At 49.1% G+C, this 17,390-nt stretch overlaps 1 protein-coding gene across 1 annotated transcript; it reads left to right on the top strand.

The window, feature by feature from the left end:
- Window positions 1–1,423: 1,423 nt before the first annotated feature.
- Window positions 1,424–2,280, top strand: LOC141023021 (uncharacterized). Its single transcript, XM_073499325.1, has 3 exons — window positions 1,424–1,510; window positions 1,553–1,891; window positions 1,933–2,280. Exons 1-3 carry the CDS (start codon window positions 1,424–1,426, stop codon window positions 2,278–2,280), a joined length of 774 nt encoding a protein of 257 aa, XP_073355426.1.
- Window positions 2,281–17,390: the final 15,110 nt, after the last annotated feature.

The raw sequence follows: 17,390 nt of genomic DNA, 5'->3' as shown, positions 1-17,390 counted from the left end.
CTCTCGCCGGACGGCTACACCGTGTGGGGATCAAGGTGCAGGCGATCCTTGATGCTCACACGCTGTGGGAGGCGGTGGCGCCGGGCGACTCGCCGGTGAACAACAAGGAGTGCAAGACGGCGAGGGCGCTGATCCTGTCGGGGCTGCCGGAGAATGTGCTGCTCTCGGTGGCGACGAAACCCACCGCCAGGGAGGTATGGGACTCCCTGAAGGTGAGGTTCGTCAGCGCCGAGCGGGTGCGCGCGGCGAGGAGGGCGACGCTGCGCAGCGAGCTGGATCGGCTGAAGATGGAGGACAGCGAGACGCTGGACGTGTACGCCGGAAGGCTTGCAGGCATGGCGCCGCGGTTCGCGGGCCTAGGCGAGACGCTGGGCGACACGGAGCTGGTGAAGAAGCTCCTGGACACGGTGCCGGACCGGCTTTTCCCGTCGTCGCCGGCATCGAGAAGTTCTGCGTCCTCGCGGAGCTGACGTACGACGAGCCGCTCGGGCGGCTGCGTGCATTCGACAAGCGGGTGCGGCGCCGGGGGCAGGACAGCGGCGAGCGGGCGGACGACCAGCTTTTGTACACTACGGCGCAGTGGCAGGTGCGGGAGCGGCGGCAAGGCGGAGCACGCGACGACAACGACGACGTGCGCAGCATGGCGACGCGGGACGGCGGCAACAGGCGTGGCCGCTGCTACAAGTGCGGTGAGCGCGACCACTTCAAGCGGGAGTGCCCGCAGCTGAGGAAGGGGCAAGCGGCGGAGCAGGCGCTGCTGGCGAACGCCGACGTCGAGGACAACGGTCTCCTCTAGGCCAGGGCTTAGGGGGAGAGTGTTGGGCAATAAGCCGCGGCGAGCCCGGGGCGCGGTGTGCGTGTGCGTGCGTGTGGTGGCCGCGTCGGGCTCGGCCCGTGGGAAGGCTCGGGTGCGTGCTTGCGTGCCTGAGCGTAGGCGTGTGTGTGTGTGCGCGTGAGCTAGCGCGAGTGTGCGCGGGGCCACGCGGGTTGTTAGCGAGGGACGAGGGGAGGCGACCGCGTCGGGCGCGCGGGGAGGCCGCGTCGATCGTGTACGTGCACGATGCGCGGGCGCGAGCCGGAGCGCGCGGGGCGTGGGAAGTGGGGGGAGCGAGTGCGTGTGGGCGAGGCTTGGCATGTCAGTGCTCGCGGGTATTAAAACCCCCTCTCTTCTGTGTAGCTCGTTGACACCTCGAGTTCGTGCTCGAGGGAAAAAAGAAAGGCGTACGTGTGCCGGAAAAATCACCGTGTCCACCGTGTCCACCGTGTTTTCAATCCTTCTTCTTCTCCTGTTTCTGTCGTTCGAGCGCAGAGGCCAAGTGAGGTGCAGCGAGAGAGAGAGAGGTAGAGCTAGGGTTTAGGGCTAGAGGGCCACGGTTTCAACACTTGGTATCAGAGCTTAGGGTTCGGGAGCTCGCCGGCGGCAATGGTGCTGGTTCCACACGGCGGCGGCACGGGCGGATCGGTGTCCATGGCGATGCCGATGCTCTCGCTGGACGGCTACACCATGTGGGCGATCAAGGCGCAAGCGATCCTTGATGCTCACACACTGTAGGAGGCGGTGGCGTCGGGCGACTCGCCGGTGAACAAGAAGAAGTGCAAGACGGCGAGGGCGTTGATCCTGTCGGGGCTGCCGGAGGATGTGCTGCTCTCGGTGGCGATGAAACCCACCGGCAGGGAGGTATGGGACTCCCTGAAGGTGAGGTTCGTCGGCGCCGAGCGGGTGCGCGCGGCGAGGAGGGCGACGCTGCACGGCGAGCTGGATCGACTGAAGATGGAGGACGGCGAGACACTGGACGTGTACGCCGGAAGGCTTGCAGGCATCGCGGCGCAGTTCGCGGGCCTAGGCGAGACGCTGGGCGACACAGAGCTGGTGAAGAAGCTCCTGGACACGGTGCCGGACCGGCTTTTCCCGTCGTCGCCGGTATCGAGCAGTTCTGCGTCCTCGAGGAGCTGACGTACGACGAGGCGCTTGGGCGGCTGCGTGCATTCGACGAGCGGGTGCAGCGCCGAGGGCAGGACAACGGCGAGCGGGCGGAGGACCAGCTTTTGTACACTGCGGCGCAGTGGCGGGTGCGGGAGCGGCGACAAGGCGGAGCACGCGACGACGACGACGACGTGCGCAGCGTGGCGACGCGGGACGTCGGCAACAGGCGTGGCCGCTGCTACAAGTGCGGCGAGCGCGACCACTTCAAGCGGGACTGCCCACAGCTGAGGAACTGGCAAGTGACGGAGCAGGCGCTGCTGGCGAACGCCGATGTCGAGGACGATGGTCTCCTCTAGGCCACGACTTAGGGGGAGAGTGTTGGGCAATAAGCCGCGGTGAGCCCGGGGCGCGGTGTGCGTGTGCGTGCGTGCGGTGGCCGTGTCGGGCTCGGCCCGTGGGAAGGCTCGGGTGCGTGCTTGCATGCCCGAGCGTAGGCGTGTGTGTGTGTGTGTGTGCGTGAGCTAGCGCGAGTGTGCGCAGGGCCAGGCGGGTTGTTAGCGAGGGACCAAGGGAGGCGACCGCGTCGGGCGCGCGGGGAGGCCGCGGCGATCGTGTACGTGCACGATGCGCGGGCGTGAGCCGGAGCGCGCGGGGCGTGGGAAGTGGGGGGAGCGAGTGCGTGTGGGCGAGGCCTGGCATGTCAGTGCTCGCGGGTATAAAACCCCCTCTATTCTGTGTAGCTCATTGACACCTCGAGTTCGTGCTCAAGGGAAAAAAGAAAGGCGTACGTGCGCCGGAAAAATCACCGTGTCCACCATGTTCTCCCTCCTTCTTCCTCCTGTTTCTATCGTTCGAGCGCAGAGGCCAAGTGAGGTGCAGCGAGAGAGAGTGGCAGAGCTAGGGTTTAGGGCTAGAGGGCCACGGTTTCAACACATGGTATCAGAGCTTCAAGTTCGGGAGCTCGCCGGCGGCAATGGCGCTGGTTCCACACGGCGGCGGCATGGGCAGATCGGTGTCCATGGGGATGCCGATGCTCTCGCCGGACGGCTACACCGTGTGGGCGATCAAGGCGCAGGCGATCCTTGACGCTCACACGCTGTGGGAGGCGGTGGCGCCGGGCGACTCGCCGGTGAACAACAAGAAGTGCAAGACGGCGAGGGCGCTGATCCTGTCGGGGCTGCCGGAGGATGTGCTGCTCTCGGTGGCGACGAAACCCACCGCCAGGGAGGTATGGGACTCCCTGAAGGTGAGGTTCGTCGGCGCCGAGCGGGTGCGCGCGGCGAGGAGGGCGACGCTGCGCGGCGAGCTGGATCGGCTGAAGATGGAGGACGCCGAGATGCCGAACGTGTACGCCGGAAGGCTTGCAGGCATGGCGGCGCGGTTCGCGGGCCTAGGCGAGACGCTGGGCGACACGGAGATGGTGAAGAAGCTCCTGGACACGGTGCCGGACCGGCTTTTCCCGTCGTCGCTGGCATCGAGCAGTTCTGCGTCCTCGAGGAGCTGACGTACGACGAGGCGCTCGGGCGGCTGCGTGCATTCGACGAGCGGGTGCGGCGCCGAGGGCAGGACAGCGGCGAGCGGGCGGAGGACCAGCTTTTGTACACTGCGGCGCAGTGGCGGGTGCGGGAGCGGCGGCAAGGCGGAGCACGCGACGACGACGACGACGTGCGCAGCGTGGCGACGCGGGTAGGCGGCAACAGGCGTGGCCGCTGCTCCAAGTGTGGCGAGCGCGGCCACTTCCATGGGACTGCCCGCAGCTGAGGAAGGGGCAAGCGGCGGAGCAGGCGCTGCTGGCACATGTCTTAATTACTAATCCAATTTTTTGCGGGCTAACTACTATCCAATTCGACACATGAACATCAGTTTATTTCACAAGCACTACAAAACAATATATTCATTCCTATACTTAAAACTTTAAGAGAATTCTTCAATGATTAGGTAGTATCCAGCATGGTTTGGCCGTGTAGTTGTGTTAGTGCTAACTATAGTAGCGTGTTGTGTTAATCTGATTTGAGCTGTGATAGGATTTTTAGTCCGGCAGGTATGTTAATTAGTACTAACTAGTAGCGCGCTGTGTTAGTCTGAGTTTAGTTGTGATAGGATTTCTAGTCCAGCAAGTTGCCGTGTAGTTCGTGCATTTACGGAGTCCAAGTTTGAGTCGATTAGTATAGCCTTGCTATGCCAGAACGTTAGTTTGTAACAGCACCATGGAATTTTACAGAGAAGTCCTGAAAGCAAAGGGCACAATACAGGCCCTTGGTTATAAATTTTTCTTGCAGGTGTATTTGTCAATGTTGATGTAATCGATCTTGAGGGCGAATTCCAACAGCCTAGATGTTTCACTGATGTGTATGTAGGAAAAGAAAAGTATGGTAAGGGCACAAGACCATAGTTTGTGAAAAGAAAAGACCCTCAAACTAAGCACACATTGCATGGCTCCGTTCCTAGGTCTATAATTCGGCAAAGGCCATAAGTAGTTTCGAGTAGTTTTCGAGTACCTTCTTGCCACAAAAAAATGGTAGTTGGATATTAGAGCATCTCCAGCCGCGCCCCCAACATGCCCTTCCCAGGCGTTTTTGCCGCGCCGGCGCCGAAAAAACGGCCCAGTCGCGCCCCCAGAAGCTCGTTTTTCGCCAGCTCGGGCCGAAACTAGTGCCGGCGGACCCAGGCCGAACCCGGCGCCCTGGGGGGCGCCTAGGGCGCCAGCACAAGCGAAAAGGGCGCGTGGGTCAGCCCTATCGGCGAGTCGAGCGCCTCTTCCCGCCGTTTCTTCCCGCTTTTCCGCCACTTCCCTCCCATTCTCTCCATTCCTCCCGCCAATCTCCCTCCCGCTCGCCTCCCAGCCGGCCGGCCGCCATGCCACCGAACAAGTACGTCGTCCCCCGGGCCGCGACAACCGCGGCCGCCTCCGTCGCCCAGCCGAAGAAGAGGAAGCCGAGGGCGCCGCCATCCAAGCCACCGGGCATGTCAAACGCCGAGTGGAGGGTGGAAGTCAGCAATGGGAGGCTGTCACCGCCGACCGGCGGAACAGGGCGATCGCCAAGAAGGCCCGTGACAACGCGGCGCGTGCGGCTGCGGCTTCGGCGGACCAAGCCGAGGCCGAGGCGACTCGCGCAGGGATGATGAATCCGCCCGGCAGCCACGCCCAGCACGCGCCCTGGGGCCAGCAAGGCGTCGGCTCTCCATCGCCGCAGCCATGGGGATGCACGTCCTCGCCGGGCTACGCCGACGGGTACGCGCACGGTGGGTTCAACCCCAATGTCACCTTCCCCCATGGACACCCGGCCCAGCGCACGCCCTCGCCTGCCTTCGCCGGCGTGTAGTACCCTCCATACAACTACTCGCCGCCCGCCTACGCGTCCTCCCCGATGACCCCTTTCCGCCGTGGCGCGCTGCCCTTCGCGCACCTCGGCGACACCGACGAGACCGAGGACGACATGGACGACATCATCGCGACAGGCTCGACCGCGGCCGCCGCCTCTCCCGGGTTCGTCACCCCGGAAGACATGGTGGATCTTAGCGGCGGCATGGATGGCGAGCTTGGCTATGTCTACGGTGAGGAGGAGCAGGAGGAGGAGGACAAAGAGGAGGAGGAGGAGGAGGAGGAGCCGACGACTGTTCCGGCGAGGAGGCACAAGAAGAAGAAGCGAGCGGCCCGGTCTGGCGAGCCGTGCATCAAGTGGGCGTCCAAGGAGGAGGAATGCCTCGCCGAAGCATGGAAAGTCGTCTGCCTCGACCCGACCACCGGCACGAACCAGAGCATCGAGACGTACTGGAACCGCATCAAGGCCGTGTTCGACGAACGCAAGCTCGTCGACCCCTACTTTAAAGGCGTCTGATACGTCCATTTTGCATCATGCTTTTATATCGATATTTATTGCATTATGGGCTGTTATTACACATTATGTCACAATACTTATGCCTATTCTCTCTTATTTTACAAGGTTTACATAAAGAGGGAGAATGCCGGCGGCTGGAATTCTGGGCTGGAAAAGGAGCAAATATTAGAGATCTATTCTGCACAACTCCAAAAGTCCTGAAACTCCACGGAAGTTATTTTTGGAAATAATAAAAAATACTGAGCGAAGAAAATACCAAAGGGGACCCACACCCTGGGCACGAGGGTGGGGGGGGGGCGCCCTACCCCCCTGGGCGCGCCCCCTGCCTCGTGGGCCCCCTGGTGGCCCTCCGGTGCCCATCTTCTTCTATATGAAGCCTTTCGTCCGAGAAAAAAATCATAAGCAAGCTTTCGGGACGAGACTCCGTCGCCACGAGGCGGAACCTTGGCGGAACCAATCTAGGGCTCCGGCAGAGCTGTTCTGCCGGGGACACTTCCCTCCGGGAGGGGGAAATCATTGCCATCGTCATCACCAATGCTCCTCTCATCGGGAGGGGGCCAATCTCCATCAACATCATCACCAGCACCATCTCCTCTCAAACCCTAGTTCATCTCTTGTATCCAATTCTTGTCTCTAAGTCTCAGATTGGTACTTGTAGGTTGCTAGTAGTGTTGATTACTCCTTGTAGTTGATGCTAGTTGGTTTATTTGGTGGAAGATCATATGTTCAGATCCATTATGCACATTAATACCCCTCTGATTATGAACATGAATATGATTTGTGAGTAGTTACGTTTGTTCCTGAGGACATGTGAGAAATCTTGCTACTAGTAGTCATGTGAAGTTGGTATTCGTTCGATATTTTGATGAGATGTATGTTGTCTCTCCTCTAGTGGTGTTATGTGAACGTCGACTACATGACACTTCACCATTATTTGGGCCTAGAGGAAGGCATTGGGAAGTAATAAGTAGATGATGGGTTGCTAGAGTAACAGAAGTTTAAACCCTAGTTTATGCGTTGCTTCGTAAGGGGCTGATTTGGATCCATATGTTTCATGCTATGGTTAGGTTTACCTTAATACTTCTTTTGTAGTTGCGGATGCTTGCAATAGGGATTAATCATAAGTGGGATGCTTGCCCTAGTAAGGACAGCACCCAAGCACCAGCCCACCCACATATCAAATTATCAAAGTACCGAACGCGAATCATATGAACGTGATGAAAACTAGCTTGACGATAATTTCCGTGTGTCCTCGGGAGCGTTTTCCTTCATATAAGAGTTTTTCCAGGCTTGTCCTTTGCTACAAAAAGGATTGGACCACCTTGCTGCACTTTATTTACATTTGTTACTTGTTGCTCGTTACAAATTACCTTATCACAAAACTATCTGTTACCTATAATTTCAGTGCTTGCAGAAAATACCTTGCTGAAAACCGCTTGTCATTTCCTTCTACTCCTCGTTGGGTTTGACACTCTTACTTATCGAAAGGACTACGATAGATCCCCTATACTTTTGGGTCATCAAGACTCTTTTCTGGCGCCGTTGCCGGGGAGTGAACCACCTTTGGTTGGTGGAATTTGGTAAGGAAAAATTTATATATTGTGCTGAAATTTACTGTCACTTGTTACTATGGAAAGTAATCCTCTGAGGGGCTTGTTCGGGGTATCTTCACCCCGACCAGTAGAGCAAAGAGTTGCTCATCAACCTACTGAACCTACTGAAAATGAAAATGTCTACTTTGAAATTCCTTCGGGTATGATAGAGAAACCGCTAGCTAATCCTTTTGCAGGAGATGGAACATTACATCCTGATGAGCACCTAATATATGTGGATGAAGTTTGTGGATTATTTAAGCTTGCAGGTATGCCCAATGATGTTATCAAGAAGAAGGTCTTCCCTTTATCTTTGAAGGGAGATGCATTGACATGGTATAGGCTGTGTGATGATATGGGATCATGGAACTACAAACGATTGAAATGGAATTTCATCAGAAGTTTTATCCTATGCATCTTGTTCATCGTGATCGTAATTATATATATATAATTTTGGCCTCGCGAAGGAGAAAGCATCGCTCAAGCTTGGGGGAGGCTTAAGTCAATGTTATATTCATGCCCCAATCATGAGCTCTCAAGAGAAATGATTATTCAAAAATTTTATGCTCGGCTTTCTGACAACAATCGCACCATGCTCGGTACTTCTTGTACTGGTTCTTTTATGATGAAGACTATTGAATTCAAATGGGATTTATTGCAAAGAACTAAACGCAACTCTGAAGATTGGGACCTCGACGAAGGTAAGGAGTCAGGTACAACACGTAAGTTTGATTGTGTTAAATCTTTTATGGAGACTGATGTTTTTCGTAAATTCAGCACTAAATATGGACTTAACTCTGAGATAGTAGCTTCTTTTTGTGAATCTTTTGCTGCTCACATTGATCTCCCTAAGGAGAAGTGGTTTAAATATCATCCTCCCATAGAAGTAAAAGTAGTTGCATCTATTAAAGTTGAAGAAAAGACTATCACTTATAATGACCCTATTGTTCCTACTGCTTATGTTGAGAAACCACCTTTCCCTGTTACAATAAAGGATCATGCCAAAGCTTCAACTATGGTTCGTAAAAGCAATATTAGAACTTATACACCTCCTGAGCAAGCTAAAGTTGAACCTAATATTGCTATTGTTAAAGATCTCTTGGTTGATAATATTAATGGGCATGTTATTTATTTCTGTGATGAGACAACTAGAATTGCTAAACCTAGTGCTAAAGATAAACACAGACCTGTGGTAGGCATGCCTGTTATTTCTGGTAAAATAGGAGATCATTGTTATCATGGCTTGTGTGACATGGGTGCTAGTGCTAGTGCAATACCTATTGACTTATACAAAGAAATTATGCATGATATTGCACCCGCTGAGTTAGAAGAAATTGATGTTACCATCAAGCTTGCCAATAGAGATACTATTTCACCAATTGGAATTGTTAGAGATGTTGAAGTCTTGTGTGGGAAAACTAAATATCCTGCTGATTTTCTTGTTCTTGGTTCCCCACAAGATAGCTTTTGTCCCATTATATTTGGTAGACCCTTCTTAAACACTGTTAATGCTAAGATAGACTGCGAAAGGGATGTTGTTACTATTGGTTTGGGTGATATGTCTCATGAGTTTAATTTTTCTAAATTTCGTAGACAACACTGTGGAGAGGAATTGCCTAGTAAAGATGAAATTATTGGTCTTGCTTCTATTGCCGTGCCTCCTAGTGATCCTTTAGAACAATATTTGCTAGACCATGAAAATGATATATTTATGAATGAAAGAAGAGAAATAGATGAAGTATTCTTTAAACAGGGACCTATTCTTAAACATAACTTGCCTGTTGAAATCCTAGGGGATCCTCCTCCACCCAAGGGTGATCCCGTGTTTGAGCTTAAACCATTGCCTGATACTCATAAATATGTTTATCTTCATGAAAAGAAGATATATCCTATTATTATTAGTGCTAACCTTTCAGAGAAGGAAGAAGAGAAATTATTGAAAACTCTGAAGAAGCACCGTGCTGCTATTGGATACACTCTTGATGATCTTAAGGGCATTAGTCCCACTCTATGCCAACACAAAATAAATTTGGAGAAAGATGCCAAACCAGTTACTGATCATCAACGACGGCAGAATCCTAAGATGAAAGAAGTGGTAAGAAAGGAAATATTAAAGCTCCTCGAGGCAGGTATAATCTATCCCGTTGCTGATAGTCAGTGGGTAAGTCCTGTCCATTGTGTCCCTAAGAAGGGAGGTATTACTGTCGTTCCTAATGATAAAGATGAATTGATTCCGCAAAGAATTATTACAGGTTATAGGATGGTAATTGATTTCCGCAAATTAAATAAAGCTACTAAAAAGATCATTACCCCTTACCTTTTATTGATCAAATGCTAGAAAGATTATCCAAACATACACATTTTTGCTTTCTAGATGGTTATTCTGGTTTCTCTCAAATACTTGTGTCAGCTGATGATCAAGCTAAGACCACATTTACTTGTCCTTTCGGTACTTTTGCTTATAGACGTATGCCTTTTGGTTTATGTAATGCACCTGCTACCTTTCAAAGATGCATGATGACTATATTCTCTGATTTTTGTGAAAAGATTTGTGAGGTTTTCATGGACGATTTCTCCGTTTATGGATCCTCTTTTGATGATTGCTTGAGCAACCTTGATTGAGTTTTGTAGAGATGTGAAGAAACTAATCTTGTCTTGAATTGGGAAAAGTGCCACTTTATGGTTAATTGTCTTGGGGCATAAAATTTCTGAAAGAGGCATTGAAGTTGATAAAGCCAAGGTTGATGCTATTGAAAAGATGCCATGTCCCAAGGACATCAAAGCTATAAGAAGTTTCCTTGGACATGCTGGTTTTTATAGGAGGTTCATTAAGGACTTCTCAAAAATTTCTCAGCCTCTGACTAATCTCTTACAAAAAGATATACCATTTGTCTTTGATGATGATTGTGTAGGAGCATTTGAAATACTTAAGAAAGCATTGATTTCTGCACCTATTGTTCAGCCACCTGATTGGAATTTACCTTTTGAAATTATGTGTGATGCTAGTGATTATGCTGTAGGTGTTGTTCTAGGACAAAAAGTTGATAAGAAATTAAATATTATTCAATATGCTAGTAAAACTCTAGACAGTGCTCAGAGAAATTATGCTACTACTGAAAAAGAATTCTTAGCAGTTGTATTTGCTTGTGATAAGTTCAGACCTTATATTGTTGATTCTAAAGTAACTATTCACACTGATCATGCTGCTATTAAATATCTTATGGAAAAGAAAGATGCTAAACCTAGACTTATTAGATGGGTTCTCTTGCTACAAGAATTCGATTTACATATTATTGATAGAAAGGGAGCTGAGAACCCCGTTGCAGATAACTTGTCTAGGTTAGAAAATGTTCTTGATGACCCACTACCTATTGATGATAGCTTTCCTGATGAACAACTGAATGTCATAAATGCTTCTCGTACTGCTCCATGGTATGCTGATTATGCTAATTACATTGTTGCTAAATTTATACCACCTAGTTTCACATACCAGCAAAAGAAAAAGTTTTTCTATGATTTAAGACATTACTTCTAGGATGACCCACATCTTTATAAAGGAGTAGGTGGTGTTATTAGGCATTGTGTACCTGAGCATGAATAGGAACAGATCCTACGCAAGTGTCACTCCGAGGCTTATGGAGGGCACCACGCTGGAGATAGAACTGCACATAAGGTATTGCAATCCGGTTTTTATTGGCCTACTCTCTTCAAGGATGCCCGTAAGTTTGTCTTATCTTGTGATGAATGTCAAAGAATTGGTAATATTAGTAGACGTCAGGAAATGCCTATGAATTATTCACTTGTTATTGAACTACTTGATGTTTGGGGCTTTGATTATATGGGACCATTTCCTGCCTCTAATGGGTATACTCATATTTTAGTTGCTGTTGATTACATTACTAAGTGGGTAGAAGCTATTCCAACTAGTAGTGCTGATCATAACACTTCTATTAAGATGCTTAAAGAACTTATTTTTCCGAGGTTTGGTGTCCCTAGATATTTAATGACTGATGATGGTTCACATTTTATTCATGGTGCTTTTCGTAAAATGCTTGCTAAGTATGATGTTAATCATAGAATTGCATCTCCTTATCACCCACAGTCTAGTGGTCAAGTAGAATTGAGCAATAGAGAGGTCAAATTAATTTTGCAAAAGGCTTTTAATAGATGTAGAAAGAATTGGTCCAAGAAACTTGATGATGCATTATGGGCCTATAGAACTGCATATAAAAATCCTATGGGTATGTCTCCGTATAAAATGGTTTATGGAAAAGCATGTCACTTACCTCTCGAACTAGAACATAAGGCATATTGGGCAATTAAAGAACTCAATTATGATTTCAAACTTGCCGGTGAGAAGAGGTTATTTGACATTAGCTCACTTGATGAATGGAGAACCCAAGCCTATGAGAATGCCAAATTGTTTAAAGAAAAAGTTAAAAGATGGCATGACAAAAGAATGCAAAAGCGTGAGTTTAATGTAGGTGATTATGTATTGCTCTACAACTCTCGTTTAAGATTTTTTGCTGGAAAACTTCTCTCTAAATGGGAAGGTCCTTACGTTATCGAGGAGGTCTATAGTTCCGGTGCCATAAAAATCAACAACTTCGAAGGCACAAACCCGAAGGTGGTGAATGGTCAAAGAATCAAACATTATATCTCAGGTAATCCTATAAATGTTGAAACCAATGTTATTGAAACCGTAACCCCGGAGGAATACATAAGAGACACTTTCCAGAACGTTTCAGACTCCGAAAAGGAATAGGTATGTGGTACGGTAAGTAAACCGACTCCAAAACAGTTCTAATGGCAAATTTTCTTTGTTTCGGAATATTTAGAAAAATAGAAAAATAAGAAGCAGTCCGGGAAGGACACGAGGGCTCCACGAGGGTGGAGGGCGCGCCCCCTGCCTCGTGGGCACCTCGTGCGCTCTCCGGACTCCGTTTTCTTGCACGATACGTATTTTGGTCGGTAAAAATTCATTATATATTCTCCCGAAGGTTTTGACCACCGTATCACGCAATTATCCTCTGTTTTTGTTTCGAGCTGTTTCTGTAGCAGATTAGAGCAAGATGTCTTCTCAAGAGTCAGTCGGGGAGAGCCGGGTGTGTCATCCGGCATCGAGATCAAGGACAAACAGCGATGCTGACCACTTTGGGCCAGCAACGGAGGAAGAGATGGAGGCTGATTTAAAGAGGATAGATGCCATGGAGGAGGATCAAGAAGTCACTTCTCGCTTCCGAGCTGGATTCACGATGGGGAAACTACAGAGCTCGGCTATTCCAAACTCGGTTATCCCTTCCAATGTTAGATTTCTTTCTTACGAGAATATGAAAAAGAGTGTTACTTGTTCCCCCGCAGCTATGCAACATCCATGGGTGCAAGGATCTTTAACCGTCACGGGTAAGCTCCGTAAGGAGATAATGGATCTCAAGCAGCAACTAAATAAGCTCGAGCAGGAGAATCGTATCCTGAGGAGTATCATCGCCAAGAATATCACACCATCACCTCCGAAGAAGGAGATATAATCATATGGGTATGGGCACTCCCCTTGGCAACTGCCAAGCTTGGGGGAGGTGCCCCGGTATCGTATCACCATCACAACTCTATCTTTGCCGTTTTTCTTAGTTCGATCCTTTTAGTAATATCTTGATCTAGTAGAATAAAAGTTTTAGTATGATCTAGTTTTGAGTTTTGCTTTATGATCCCTCTATGTAATCGAGTCTGTGAGCTATATATAATAAAGATTAGTGTTGAGTCAAGGGCTTGATTATTTTGCTATGATCTTGAGTGAATAAAAGAAAAGAAAAGAAATAAAAAGAAATAAAGAGATCATATTAATCTTATAGAGAGTAATGACTTCACATAGAAAGAGTATGATGATTAAAAAGTGTTGAGAGTTGACAAACATAGTTTTGGTCATCGTTGCAATTAATAGGAAGTAATAAAGAAAGAGAGGTTTCACATATAAATATACTATCTTGGACATCTTTTATGATTGTGAGAACTCATTAAAATATAACATGCTAAAGAGTTGATGTTGGACAAGGAAGACAACGTAATTGGTTATGTTTTCTTATATCTGAAATAAAGTATATTGTCATGGGTCAACCAACATGTTGAGCTTGCCTTTCCCCCTCATGCTAGCCAAATTCTTTGCACCAAGTAGAGATACTACTTGTGCTTCCAAATACCCTTAAACCTAGTTTTGCCATGAGAGTCCACCATATCTACCAATAGATTGAGTAAGATCCTTCAAGTAAGTTGTCATCGGTGCAAACAATAAAAATTGCTCTCTAAATATGTATGATTGATTAGTGTGGAGGAAATAAGCTTTATACGATCTTGTGATGTGGAAGAAATAAAAGCGACATACTGCATAATAAAGGTCCATATCACAAGTGGCAATATAAAGTGACGTTCTTTCGCATTAAGATTTTGTGCATCCAACCCTGAAAGCGCATGGCAACCTCTGCTTCCCTCTGCGAATGACCTATCTTTTACTTTTATCTTCTACCTTATGCAAGAGTCATGGTGATTTTCACCTTTCCTTTTTACATTTTATCCTTTGGCAAGCACAGTGTGTTGGAAAGATCCTGACATATATATCTAATTGGATGTAGGTTAGCATGAACTATTATTGTTGACATTACCCTTGAGGTAAAAGGTTGGGAGGCGAAACTATAAGCCTCTATCTTTCTCCGTGTCCGATTAAAACTCCGTAACCACAAGTATTGCGTGAGTGTTAGCAATTGTGAAAGACTAAATGATAGTTGAGTATGTGGACTTGCTGAAAAGCTCTGACATAGACTCTTTCTGATGTTATGATAAATTGCAATTGCTTCAGTGACTGAGATTATAGTTTGTTGGTTCTCAATGAAGTTTCTGATTCGTACTTGACATTGTGAATAGATTATTACTTGAGCATAAGAAATCATATGACAATATCCATATATGTTGCTGTTACAAGAATGATCATGATGCCCTCATGTCCGTATTTTATTTTATCGACACCTCTACCTCTAAACATGTGGACATATTTATCATTATCGGCTTCCGCTTGAGGACAAGTGAGGTCTAAGCTTGGGGGAGTTGATACGTCCATTTTGCATCATGCTTTAATATCGATATTTATTGCATTATGGGCTATTATTACACATTATGTCACAATACTTATGCCTATTCTCTCTTATTTTACAAGGTTTACATAAAGAGGGAGAATGCTGGCGGCTGGAATTCTGGGCTGGAAAAGGAGCAAATATTAGAGACCTATTCTGCACAACTCCAAAAGTCCTGAAACTCCACGAAAGTTATTTTTGGAAATAATAAAAAATACTGAGCGAAGAAAATACCAGAGGGGACCCACACCCTGGGCACGAGGGTGGGGGGCCCTACCCCCTGGGCACACCCCCTGCCTCGTGGGCCCCCTGGTGGCCCTCCGGTGCCCATCTTCTGCTATATGAAGTCTTTCGTCCGAGAAAAAAAATCATAAGCAAGCTTTCGGGACGAGACTCCACCGCCACGAGGCGGAACCTTGGCGGAACCAATCTAGGGCTCCGGCAGAGCTGTTCTGCCGAGGACACTTCCCTCCGGGAGGGGGAAATCATTGCCATCGTCATCACCAACACTCCTCTCATCGGGAGGGGCCCAATCTCCATCAACATCATCACCAGCACCATCTCCTCTCAAACCCTAGTTCATCTCTTGTATCCAATTCTTGTCTCTAAGTCTCAGATTGGTACTTGTAGGTTGCTAGTAGTGTTGATTACTCCTTGTAGTTGATGCTAGTTGGTTTATTTGGTGGAAGATCATATGTTCAGATCCATTATGCACATTAATACCCCTCTGATTATGAACATGAATATGATTTGTGAGTAGTTACGTTTGTTCCTGAGGACATGGGAGACGTCTTGCTATTAGTAGTCATGTGAATTTGGTATTCGTTCGATATTTTGATGAGATGTATGTAGTCTCTCCCCTAGTTTATGCGTTGCTTCGTAAGGGGCTGATTTGGATCCATATGTTTCATGCTATGGTTAGGTTTACCTTAATACTTCTTTTGTAGTTGCGGATGCTTGCAATAGGGGTTAATCATAAGTGGGATGCTTGTCCAAGTAAGGACAGCACCCAAGCACCGGTCCACCCACATATCAAATTATCAAAGTACCGAACGCGAATCATATGAACGTGATGAAAACTAGCTTGATGATAATTCCCATGTGTCCTCGGGAGCGTTTTCCTTCATATAAGAGTTAGTCCAGGCTTGTCCTTTGTTACAAAAAGGATTGGGCCACCTTGCTGCAGTTTATTTACTTTTGTTACTTGTTGCTCGTTACAAATTACCTTATCACAAAACTACCTGTTACCTATAATTACAGTGCTTGCAGAAAATACCTTGCTGAAAACCGCTTGTCATTTCCTTCTGCTCCTCGTTGGGTTCGACACTCTTACTTATCGAAAGGACTACGATAGATGCCCTATACTTGTGGGTCATCAACGTCTACATGCAGCGCGGGGCGAAGGTGATGGCGAACCATTGGGGGCGTATCCAGGGGGCGTGCAACAAATGGCATGGGAAGGTCGAGGAGGTCGCGGCTCGCCCGGAGAGCGGCGCCAGCGTTGAGGATCAGGTATGACACGCCAGTCTCTCGCCTCTCTTCGCCGTGTGCGCCCGCCAACTGTTCCTCCGCCCAGTTGCTGCGCATGTTCGCCTTGTATCGGCAGGGCAACAACGACGCCGAATTCAAGTACCTCCACGTTTACAAGCGCATTGACTTGTCCGGCGCACCCTCGACAAGGCCAAGGAGACCTACAAGCCGGACGCGCCGGCTCCGGGCGCATCAGAAGGGCGGCCGTACGGCCACAAAGGTGCCAAGAAGGGGAAACATGCCGACGCGGCCACCGCTCGAGTGCAGGAGTCCATCCAGCACTGCCTCGCCGACCCACAGGTCCGGGCCGCCCTTCGTGAATAGAAGACCGAGGCGCGGTGGTCGGCGTTGATGTCGAGCAGCGCCGTCAAGCTCGACCTACTCCGGACCAACGTCGCCGCGAAGAAGAGAAACACCGACCTGGCTTTCCTGTTGGGCGGGGCGGACATGCTCCAGAGCAATGACGAGGTGGTCAAGGCGTGGTACTTGGTGGAGCGTGGCCTCATCCTGAACCAGCTTCCCTCGACGACGCCGTCCACGCCGACGCCCACGCCGACGCCGCCGCCAAGCCCGAGTGATGCCGCCGAGACTCCCCGCAGCACAGAAGCCACGCCGACGCCGCCAAGCACAAAGACCCCGCCAAGCCCGCGCACGCCGACTCCGCCGACGCCGGAGGCCGACCTCGCCGTCAGATGCGCACGCGCGTCCTTTCTGCTTTTTGTACGCCGAACTTTTCATTCGATCGCCGAACTTGTGGCCGCTTGATCGCCGGATTTGTGGCGTCTATTTTGTGAGCGGGAATGACTACATTTGAATTTGCCGCGGCTAGGGAGCGGCGCCTGGGGCCGTGGCTGGGAGGTAGGTCGCCCCCGGGGGCTAATCTAGCGCCGGCTCGCCCCCAGGCCGCTCTTTTTCGGCGTCCTGGGGGGCTGAACGGCTGGAGATGCTCTTAAGAAGTGGCACTTCATATCCATGTGCAGAGAAAGAATTGGAGTTGCCACTTCCTATTCACATGTGGTTCAAAGACAGTGTTTGCAATAAAGTACAATATATCATCGTGTATATAAGACGAGAGACCAAGCAGACTGATTTTGTATGTACGCAATACCGATATTTGATCGCTCGCTCGTCCGATTTTGTAGATAATATGCATGTGTTTAAGTTGTATACGTCCACACTAGGTGGATGCCTGGTTTGAGTGGGATTATGAGGTCTTGGGAAATCATATGTCTTTGCAAAGTCATTTTCGCGTTGGATCACAAGAAAATCAGGTCATTTTGCCATCATGGCTAAATGGAACAAGAAAAATCATCGTATCTTCACTTCTCCCCATAGACTAATTTTTTTCACACTGTATATTAATTCTGTGCCCACTTGATAAATTCAG

Source organism: Aegilops tauschii, chromosome 5 (genome assembly GCF_002575655.3).
Source record: "Aegilops tauschii subsp. strangulata cultivar AL8/78 chromosome 5, Aet v6.0, whole genome shotgun sequence".
NCBI classification, from domain to species: Eukaryota; Viridiplantae; Streptophyta; class Magnoliopsida; order Poales; family Poaceae; genus Aegilops; species Aegilops tauschii.
The sequence above is the reverse complement of the archived record's forward strand: the minus strand, read 5'-3'. Positions and strand labels throughout refer to the sequence as shown.

What these genes read in the sequence shown, in the direction of transcription:
- LOC141023021 (XM_073499325.1), top strand. Translation starts at nt 1,424, where the DNA reads ATGGTGCTGGTTCCACACGGCGGCGGCACGGGCGGATCGGTGTCCATG. An exon ending in TGGACGGCTACACCATGTGG is followed by an intron (nt 1,511 to 1,552) that starts GCGATCAAGGCG and finishes CACACACTGTAG; the next exon opens with GAGGCGGTGGCGTCGGGCGA. An exon ending in TGAAGAAGCTCCTGGACACG is followed by an intron (nt 1,892 to 1,932) that starts GTGCCGGACCGG and finishes GGTATCGAGCAG; the next exon opens with TTCTGCGTCCTCGAGGAGCT.